The sequence below is a fragment of the Cucurbita moschata genome, unplaced genomic scaffold (assembly GCF_002738365.1).
Source record: "Cucurbita moschata cultivar Rifu unplaced genomic scaffold, Cmos_1.0 Cmo_Scf00011, whole genome shotgun sequence".
Lineage (NCBI taxonomy): Eukaryota > Viridiplantae > Streptophyta > Magnoliopsida > Cucurbitales > Cucurbitaceae > Cucurbita > Cucurbita moschata.
The window spans coordinates 2761126-2771063 of NW_019268527.1; the positions used below are offsets into that span (position 1 = coordinate 2761126).

General features: G+C 36.6%; 3 protein-coding genes across 6 annotated transcripts in view; 2 read left to right on the forward strand and 1 right to left on the reverse strand.

The window, feature by feature from the left end:
* The first annotated feature begins 872 nt into the window (after positions 1 to 872).
* LOC111449702 (probable ADP-ribosylation factor GTPase-activating protein AGD11) lies at positions 873 to 4906 on the forward strand. 4 transcript variants are annotated; one of them, XM_023089714.1, is made up of 10 exons: positions 873 to 1056; positions 1159 to 1289; positions 1395 to 1529; positions 2014 to 2098; positions 2624 to 2699; positions 2894 to 3057; positions 3143 to 3374; positions 3830 to 3946; positions 4036 to 4131; positions 4230 to 4906. In XM_023089714.1, exons 3-10 carry the CDS (start codon positions 1487 to 1489, stop codon positions 4509 to 4511), a joined length of 1095 nt encoding a protein of 364 aa, XP_022945482.1. In that variant the 5' UTR covers positions 873 to 1056; positions 1159 to 1289; positions 1395 to 1486; the 3' UTR covers positions 4512 to 4906. The 4 variants fall into 4 exon arrangements, with proteins under 4 accessions (XP_022945482.1, XP_022945480.1, XP_022945481.1 ...); XM_023089712.1 differs by having other exon boundaries at positions 873 to 1289; XM_023089716.1 differs by lacking the exons at positions 873 to 1056; positions 1159 to 1289 and adding an exon at positions 1835 to 1905 and having other exon boundaries at positions 1484 to 1529.
* Positions 4907 to 5163: 257 nt separating this feature from the next.
* On the reverse strand, positions 5164 to 7311 carry LOC111449703 (uncharacterized protein At3g28850-like). Its single transcript, XM_023089717.1, has 2 exons — positions 5946 to 7311; positions 5164 to 5515 (listed from the first exon to the last, which is right to left on the reverse strand). Exon 1 carries the CDS (start codon positions 6804 to 6806, stop codon positions 6003 to 6005), a length of 804 nt encoding a protein of 267 aa, XP_022945485.1. The 5' UTR covers positions 6807 to 7311; the 3' UTR covers positions 5164 to 5515; positions 5946 to 6002.
* A 2057-nt stretch (positions 7312 to 9368) lies between these two features.
* The window catches only part of LOC111449903, a 2758-nt gene continuing 2188 nt past the window's right edge, over positions 9369 to 9938 (forward strand). Inside the window, exon 1 of the mRNA XM_023089988.1 lies at positions 9369 to 9392. Coding sequence (XP_022945756.1) covers positions 9369 to 9392 — 24 coding nt within the window. The remainder of the gene's footprint in view (positions 9393 to 9938) is intronic.

Consider the following 9938-nt stretch of genomic DNA (forward strand, 5'->3'; position numbering starts at 1 on the left):
AGTTGATTTGTCCTTACCAACCTCTATTTTCGGGTGGAGTTGATTTGTCCTTACCAACCTCTATTTTCGGGTGGAGTTGATTTGTCCTTACCAACCTCTATTTTCGGGTGGAGTTGATTTGTCCTTACCAACCTCTATTTTCGGGTGGAGTTGATTTGTCCTTACCAACCTCTATTTTCGGGTGGAGTTGATTTGTCCTTACCAACCTCTATTTTCGGGTGGAGTTGATTTGTCCTTACCAACCTCTATTTTCGGGTGGAGTTGATTTGTCCTTACCAACCTCTATTTTCGGGTGGAGTTGATTTGTCCTTACCAACCTCTATTTTCGGGTGGAGTTGATTTGTCCTTACCAACCTCTATTTTCGGGTGGAGTTGATTTGTCCTTACCAACCTCTATTTTCGGGTGGAGTTGATTTGTCCTTACCAACCTCTATTTTCGGGTGGAGTTGATTTGTCCTTACCAACCTCTATTTTCGGGTGGAGTTATCATCGAGTTGTTCTTTATTATTATTATTTTAAAAAAAAACTTAATTATATCTATGAATTATAACGTATTTCAATTATAAAAATTCAACCCAACCTAAATTTAAAAAAAAAAAAAATAAATAAATAAATCTAACCTAAACCAATACTTATGATTAATAATTTAAATTGATCGAGTTATCAGGTCTTATGAACCATTAGGGGATGGGTATCTTATGAACCATTAGGGGTAAAATGGTCATTTTATAGTGTGAGCGACGTGTAAAGCTAAATTGGACACTTGTCTAAAAATCCAAATGGAAAATGGCCACACGCGATGGGATGCGCGTGGTCTTATAGTAATCGGCCAATAAATAAACGGATAAACTAACTTACCAGAAATTCTGTGATCCCCTAAAATTCGAATTCCCCTCCCGACGCCATTTCCACTATCCACCAAAATCACGAGAGGACTTTATCCATTTTTGCGCCGAAATGCTGTTTGTTGTTTGCGATTATTGTACCCATTTCATCTTCTTCAATCTTCCATCTGTTTTTCTGTTCTAATTTCCACCCAAATGCAAATTTCTCTCGGTTCGTTTCGTCTTCCATGAATTTCCCTTCGTTTTCTGTTGAATTCCCCCCCAATCGAGGCATTTTAACCTTTCCCCTGTTTGTATTCTCTGTATTTTTTAGGAACCATTTAGTTTTTCGTTTTGCCTCATGGAACAAAGAGTTGTTGTATTGAGCCCTAATGCGATTACTACGCATTTCGCGCCGTTGTTTGTTAATAGGCGATGCCGAGAAGAAGCTTGGAGATGAATTTGGTGATTTTTCTTTACTTTTTTAGGGTCTTTTAAAAGGTGCTCTGTACTTTCTAGGATCTATTGCCAATCTCAGGATTCTTTTCTTTGATGATCTTTTGTGATTAGGGATCAATCTCTCGGACTTTTTCTAAACGTAATTGCAGAGTTAAGTTTGTGGGTTGCAACAGCATTTGTGCTTGGATTAATCTTTGCTGGACATGTCGTTGAAGTTGCACCATATTGATCTAAAGGGTGGTTCAGGTATTCTCTTTCTTTGTTCATTTTTTCGTGAATTTGGTGTGTTTCTGTAAACATTAAGCTTTGATGGAATGTAAGTTTTGGGTCGGAAATTGTGTTTGGAATGGATAACTCAATTGGTTTAAGCATATATCCTTAACCAAGAGGTTAGAGATTCAAATTATACCTCTCACATATCGTTGAACTCATGAAAATAGGTCTAATGATTCTAAAGTTCTGATTATTTTTATAGAAACAACTTTGTTCATGGTTAAATTAACATTGATTTTCAAGTTAATCTAATCATTTAGATTATTTATTTCATGAAGGCTAGGATTTAATCTTCATTCATGAGATCCAGCAGGTGGGATAGTGATTGAATGCGTGGAAATGAAAAGGGGTTAGGATCAATCTAATCATTCATTCATTTGGAGAAAAATCTAGGTGCTAATATGATATCTTTGCGCGTAAAATCCTCTTCTGACCTCTATGTTCCATCATTGATCAGGTACCCAGAAAAGGCTGAATGATATCTCAGCTCAGTCCACAAATAAGTACTGTGCAGATTGTGGATCTCCAGACCCAAAATGGGTGTAAGCATTCTATATTTCAATTGAACTGATTGATTTTTCTATAGAATTTGACACTTGTGAAAGGTGCAATCCTTCCTCAGAAGTTTGAACCATGCTTGTGAGATAGTGTTTATAGGGCCGACCACATAATACATATCAGCTTGCCAACTTCTTTTTACTCCTATCTTGCTCTCTTTACGCTTTGCAACTATTTTTCTTTTATTGGTTAGTGTTCTTGAATTAAGATGATTGTGAGATAGTCCTCTCTTTTTTAGAACTCTTCTGTTGCAATCTAACTCGATCGATTCTTCATTGGGTTCTTGAATTGTGGGAAAAGTATCTGAGATGAAAGTAACTATATTATCTGATGAAGTTATGAAAGCACCACCAGTGATGTATGTATCTGATCCAATCATTTAACTCAAATTATGTGTTAGCTTTCCCCTAAAGTTCTTGAGACAGTAACAGAGCTACTACCAAAATGTTCTTTCAATTTTCGCATCTTGGGGTTCATATTTTGACCAATCATTCACTTGTTTGATGCAGATCGTTGAGTTTTGGGGCATTTATTTGCATCAAGTGCTCTGGAGTACACCGGAGCCTTGGAGTGCACATATCCAAGGTGTTTTTCTTCTATGCTCTTCATGATCTACTCCTATATTCAACAGCTTTGATTTATCTATGCCAAGGCTGGAAGAAATCACTGATATTTTGATCATATGGCTTGGAGTTCCCTTACTATGAATTAAAATGATTATGATTTGAGAATCAAAATAGCTTTTTCAGTGTTTATAATTGGTTCTGGAATTATGGCAGGTTCTTTCAGTGAAGTTAGATGATTGGACTGATGAACAAGTTGAGGCTTTGATGAGTGCTGGTGGAAATACTGCTGTAAACAAGAAGTATGAAGTTTACATCCCAAAAGGCAACAGAAAACCTAAGCCAGATTCCTCCATAGAGGATCGTCTAGATTTTATAAGGTATATCTTCGTAATGATATTTTTGCTTTATGTGTAGAAGCAAATACCGCCCAAATGATATAATGATTACATGTTGGCTGCACAGGAAAAAATATCAGCTGCTGCAATTTGCAAGCTTTGATGACCAGTTTTTCTGTGCTTTTCCACCCCCGGAGAAGAGAACTTCTAAGGACAATGGAAACCAAGAAAAGCGAAATTATGATAAACAACCAACAAAAAGTCGAATTGGAAATGCATTCCGGAATAGCTGGGGAAGAAAAGATTCTGAACGTAGGAGCTGCAAGAAGGGAAATTCATTGGTGTTAAGCAATTCAATGGTATTTAATTTCTAAGTGAAACAATCTATTACGATCCAAGTTTACTGCTAGCAGATATTGTCCTTTTTAGACTTTTCCTTTCGGACTTTCCCTCAAGGTTTTTAAAACGCGTCTACTAGGGAGAGGTTTCCACATCCTTATAAAGAATGTTTTGTTCTCCTCTCCAACTGATGTGAGATCTCACAATCCACCTTCTTTCGGGCCTAGAGTCCTCGCTAGCACTCGTTCCCTTCTCTAATTGATTTGAGACCTTGCCGTTACTTCACTCTGTATGCTGTTAACTACAAGGATTTTGCATATTGTCTTGCTTATGTTCTATACTCGACATGTCCATGTCGCGTTACTGGGAGTTTCTTAGAGTATACGTCACGTGTCTAGTATAGAATATACACAAGAATTTCCACTTAGCTGTTATGTTACATTTGATCTTATTGCTTCGACTGTACCGTTTGCAGGCAGGTATGGTTGAATTCGTTGGTTTAGTTAAGGTGAACGTGGTTAGAGGAACCAATTTAGCTGTGAGGGACGTCATCACGAGCGATCCGTATGTAATTCTCTCGTTGGGGAATCAAGTGAGACTCCCTACTGAACTTTTCTCATATTTTCATTTCTTAAGGGATGCTAAATCACCTGGATTCACCTGTTCTTTGATGACTTTTAGTCAGTGAAGACTCGTGTTATAAAGAGCAGTTTGAACCCAGTCTGGAATGAAAGCCTAATGTTGTCTATTCCAGATTTCGTTCCTCCATTAAGGGTGGTAAGTTGATTGACTGTAAAATTTGTCCAAAATCATTGTGGAATTTGAGTTAAATATCTTGATTACATTGAATAAGAGCTTGAAGTAACTCTGTGCAGCTTGTATATGACAAAGATACGTTTTCAACCGATGATTTCATGGGTGAAGCAGAAATTGATATCCATCCGCTGCTCTCCGCAGCCCAAGCTTGTGAGAAGTCCACAGCCTGTGAACCCATGCAGCTAGCAAATTGGGTTGCAGGCAAGGAGAACACTCTTGCAAAGGATGGCATCATCAGTCTTGTGGATGGGAAGCCACGACAAGACGTCTCCTTGAAGCTGCAGAACGTCGAGAGGGGCGTGCTGGATATGGAGCTTGAATGTGTTCCCCTTTCTCAGTAGCTGTTCATTCTTCCATCATCCTAAACTCTTCTTCCATCATCCTAAACTCCTATCGAATCTGACATTGACCAATCTGAACATAACTCAACTCGTGAAGACATATATTCTCAATCAAATCGTCAGAACTTTGATTCTTCCATCTCGCTCATTTTGAACACGAAAAAGTATTAGGAAACCATAGATAGAGCTCGTTTTGGAGATCACGGCAAATCAATGTACAAACGAACGCCCTGTGTTGAAGAACTATTGTCTCTGCTACAAAATCCTTAGAGCATGTATTCATTAACATTAACCCCTCGTAATGTTTCTGTAAAGTGTATACTATGTGGTGTTGAGGAACATTCTACAGTTTGTTAATATGATGGAAAGGAGCAAGAACTTGGCCTTTTCTTGTACTTGGAAAGCCAGAAATATGAAAAACAAGACGACTCTCGATCGGCAAAAATGATTGTCTATTCCAAAATCACTTTCAAAATGTCCTAAAATGCTTATTCATAGTAATGTTTTCAAATAAGAAAATTTTCTCTAACGTTTTAGCTAATCCGAGCATAATTTTCCAGTCGAGATCTCGAGGATCATAGCTATGAGGCAGAGAGATTACTGATGTAATTGATATCTGTTTCTAATATCAGAAAAGAACTTGGTTTCAGCATTCATAATAACAGCTTCAAACCGAGCTTTTAGTTTCGATCCTCTTAAGAAAAAAAGTTACAGAGTTTGCATTCAGAATAGATTAGAAAGCAAGCAACTGCAGACTACTTCAACATCTCAGCCAAAACATACTCTTTACGTATCAATGGTAAACTTTTTCAGATGAGAAGCATGAACAATAGCGTTTTCACCATATGAAACAAGAACAAGAACAAGAACAAGAACAATCTGATCTATCTAAGAGAAGGTCACACAGATGAAAGTAATTCAAAACGAGCACTCCCATGAAGACGAGCCTAAAAAACATGAGTAAGTGTTACCTCGTAGACAATCCGGGAAGGAAATCTTACATTCTGTGAGCAAAAACACAAACATATGAATTAATAAGAGCTATAAACACAATCAAATTTAAAGATCGATATCGATATAGATATAGATATGGGTATGAAACAACAAAGCCTTTTAGTAAGAATACATCAATTGCAACCACTGCAAATTGGCGTTGGCAAATAGCACTAGATATTTACATACCCATTGAGGGGAAATAATCTCCCCTGTAACAGGTCAAATGAAAAAAGGAAACCCAGAAGAAAAAACATGACTCATTACCAAGATGCTGTTCATAAAGTACATGAACACCAGTACCCGATTGATGAACACTTGGCTAAACAATAAACCATTAACCAAAGAGTTCAAACTCCAAACTTATGTAGGCACATCCAAAATCAATAATGTGAGGGTTCAGTGATTATTTATCAACAACAAAGCATGTGAAATACACACCGAGGAACATCGGTTGGTTTGTTCGTTCGAGCGCGTTCATTCCTTCCGAGGTATAATTCAGGAAGCACATTCAGGACATCGAGTTAATCCATTTTCATTGCAATCTAAGCACCTCTTCAAGACGTGTTCATCTTCATCAAACACCTTCTTGCTCCCACTGCAGGTCATACAAGGAACAAACCTTACATCCCCACAACCCTCACACACAAACCCAGGTTCCTGAATCGGGAACCCCTCGAGAATCTTCATCAATTCTCCAGCTTCAAAGAGTTGTTTGATCACCTCGGCTCCTCCCACATGCTTGCCCCTAATAAACACTTGAGGCAAACTCACATTCTTCTCGCCAAAAACACTCTGCAACTCTTTCTTGTACGCAGAATCCATAGAAATGTCCCGCTCATCCACCCAAACTCTAAAACCTCGGAAAATTATCCTCACGGCATAGCAATCCTCATACGTCCTTCGAATTCCTCGTAAACTGGTTAAGTAAACAACAATTCTATCCTCAGTACCAGGTAATCGAATGGAAGGAACCCGGAAATCAGATGCAAACGATTTGGCGGATTTTAGCTTGCTTTGAATTTGATGATGCGATCCTTCGGCAGGCGTAGGAGAAGACTTACCGCCCTCGAATATATTACGCAATTGCTTGACCTTCCCTTTAATCGAATTGCTGGCGGATTTCATGGTTTCAAAAGGGCTATTGTAATATTTCTTGACAGAATCCGTCCGATTGAGCGAGGATCGAAAATAGGGTTTCATAGGGGAATCCATGGAGGATGAATGCAACGTATGGGATCGATTGAAGAAGGACGACTTGAGTTTTTCCGAAAATTGCATAGTTCGATCAAATTCCGCCATGAAGCCACAAAAGGAAATGGAATTAACTGGAAATCCAATGAAAATCAGAGGGAAAAGAAGCGAAAAACGTGAAAATCAGAGGGGAAATCGATGAATCGTGAACCAGAATAGAGGTGGTGGTTTTTGGTATGATGAGAAAAAACTGAATCGCCCTGTTTAGGTAAGGGAGGGAAAACGGTGGAGTATATGCGTAGATGCGTATATGCGTATATGCGTAGCTAGTACGCGAAGAATCGAAGAATGTTGTTGGAAACCCTTATTTCTAATTTGTAGATCAATAGATAGAGAGAGAAATGGAGCTTTTCCGGTGGAAATCAAATAGCGTATGGCTATGGCTATGAATTAAGAGAGAGAAAGAGGAGTTTTGATTACCTTCTTGAAATGAATACGCGGCGGCAGGCTTTCTTCTTCCTTCTTCTTCTCTCTTTCATGGCTTTCTCTCTCTTCTTTCTCTCTCCTCACTGTAAATGATCTGCTTCATCTCTCTCAACTCATTCACCGCCATTAACTTCCACTCCTTTGCTTATTTATATATGCCTCCCATTTTACATTAATTTATTATTATTTTACTAAATTAATAAAATTCTAATTCACAAATAAATAAAACTATAAATACTTTATTTATTTTAATCTCTTTATTAAATATTTTTTTAAGTTTACAAATTGCAAAATTATAAAATAAAAACTAATTTTTCCATTATTATATTGTTTATTATCCATAAAATTTCCCCATAATTCTAGGGAATTAATCAAAATAATTAATATATAATTTAAATATATTATCCATACAATTCTTTTTAATAAAAGTAAAGTAATAATTGCAATTATAAATAAGAATTATAGACCTCGTATAACAACTCTATTTTTATTTTTTATTTTCTTAAATTGAACGATTAGCTATCATTTTCAGTTTATTTATTTTTAGAATTTAATTTAAAATTTTTTTTATCATAATTGAATATACAGGAAAACTTTATTTTTACCAAATTTTTTTTTTTTAGTTTTTAAAAAATTAACAGTAACAAAATAAATTTTATATATGAGATTGGACCCGAACTCGATATTACATCATAAGCAAATAACAGGAAAAAAAAAAGAAGGAAAAACAAGAAACCGGGGAGGAGAGTTGAAGTTGGTGACTCTTTCGAAATTCCTCATGGTTTGAAATTAGAGGAATGCTCGTGGAAACTATCAGCGTTGGAAGCTGAAGGGATAAGCCATATTAGGCGTTTATTCGAAGGTAAGAAAACCCATTTGACTGAATCTTTAAATTCCGATATCTTGGTCTATATTGCGTAATGAGTTATGAAGTAGAGTTTGTTAGAATCGTGATAAGGAGATCTATAAATTTGTAGAAGGAATCGGGATGAAGTTCAAATTGTAGAAGTAGGATATGACTTAGAGATACAACAGGTATTAATGAAAAAGTTGGAAAATTGTGCAGAACCGCAAGAAAGAAGAAGAGGCGCGTGGGAGTCTACGAGTGAGAGCGCGACTATGCGCAGGTTAGGCGCTTGAGATAAGCACATCAAGTGTGTGCAGGTGCATGAGAGCACGCGCGTGCAGGCGCTTGACCTGTTCCACTCAGATTGACCTATACTTACTTTGAAAATTGTGAAATATAGGTCTAATTGGAAGAAATTTGATTGAAATACCCTTTAAACGTACATCTTATGGAAAATGAGTTCGAAACCAGGTAAGTAGCATATCGTGCTTTAAACTAGTTCTTAACTTGTTTTACAACATGTGAGTATGTTATTTACACGATTAAGAGCTTAGTATGTTAATATGTGCTTTGATCATATTGAATGTCTATTTGTATATTGTGACTGTTTGCTTGTGATGTAAGCATGTTATAAATAATTACTGGAATGTTCTGTGTGTCAAGTATTATAAATATATGAAAGCATGCATTAAATGTGAGTATGCTATCATGTTAACGGAAAGGTTATGACTCTAGGATATGCTTATAGATTATTGAGTCATGTCCTATTTATATGAGTATTGTAGTCTACTAATTCCCGCGGAGTTCCTGACCAACGCGCTGTGTGCTAAGTCAGAGAGAATGAGTACTCCTGATCGTTGGTATATGAGATATACAAGCCGTCGAAGAAATTAATAGACGAGCCGTATTTGACCGAGAGCGAATCTTACATACGAGTCCGAAATTCAAGATAAGCATATAGAGAGAGTCACTAACCTAAGCTGGTGGTAGGTGAGATACCTCATTAATGAACAGATGACCCTAGTAAAAGAACTAGGAGTCAATGTCGAATAAAACTTAATGTCGCCTGGAAATATTAGTTATAACTTATAAATGATAAGTTAGCTGCTTACGAGGTTAATTTAATTACTCGTCAAAATTGTTTTAACTTTTCTTTCCAGATTTAGATGATTCAGACCAACCAAGGACGAGACCAGCGAGCTAGAGACTACAGGGAATCCATGTCTGGGTCTGTTTGCGCAGTTATGCTTTCGCTGTCAAGAATTTACTTTGGTTAAAATATTTTGAAATTTATGAGTGGTTGTCAGAGTGCATTGTCGATGTTAGTAGTAGCTCCTATGAATCGCGTTGACGATGAGCAGGTGTTTCAATAAAACTATTGTTACTCATGACTACAAGCACCGCCTCCCGTTACAGCCTTCATATGCCCTTGTCGATACTTAAAAACATTTTTAAGAAAGGATGAATATTGAAATTACTAAATAAGAAACACCTTATTGGAGTTAGGTATGCATATCATACGAACAAATACGAAAAAATCAGACTTACAAATCATTCAAAATTGGTCAACTCTCGTGCAAACACAAATGAGTAGTTGTCACATGGACTCAGGAAGCTGGATAATTTTGGCACACAAAGACCTAATTGCCCTTAAAATCACCGATCACTTGTGGATGTATATAATAAAATGATGTAAAATTTACAAGAATAAGTGCAAGTATACACTATCAAATAGCAAGTAATAAGTAAATTGTCGATTCCACAGTAATCTTCTTATCTGTTACTTTTTTTTTTCCTTCCTTTAATTAAATACACCGTCTTCCATTTGTGTCCGTTTCTTTTTTTTTTTTTTATAATTATATTCATAATCTACCATTTATATCTTTTTTTTTTTTTTTTTTTTTTTT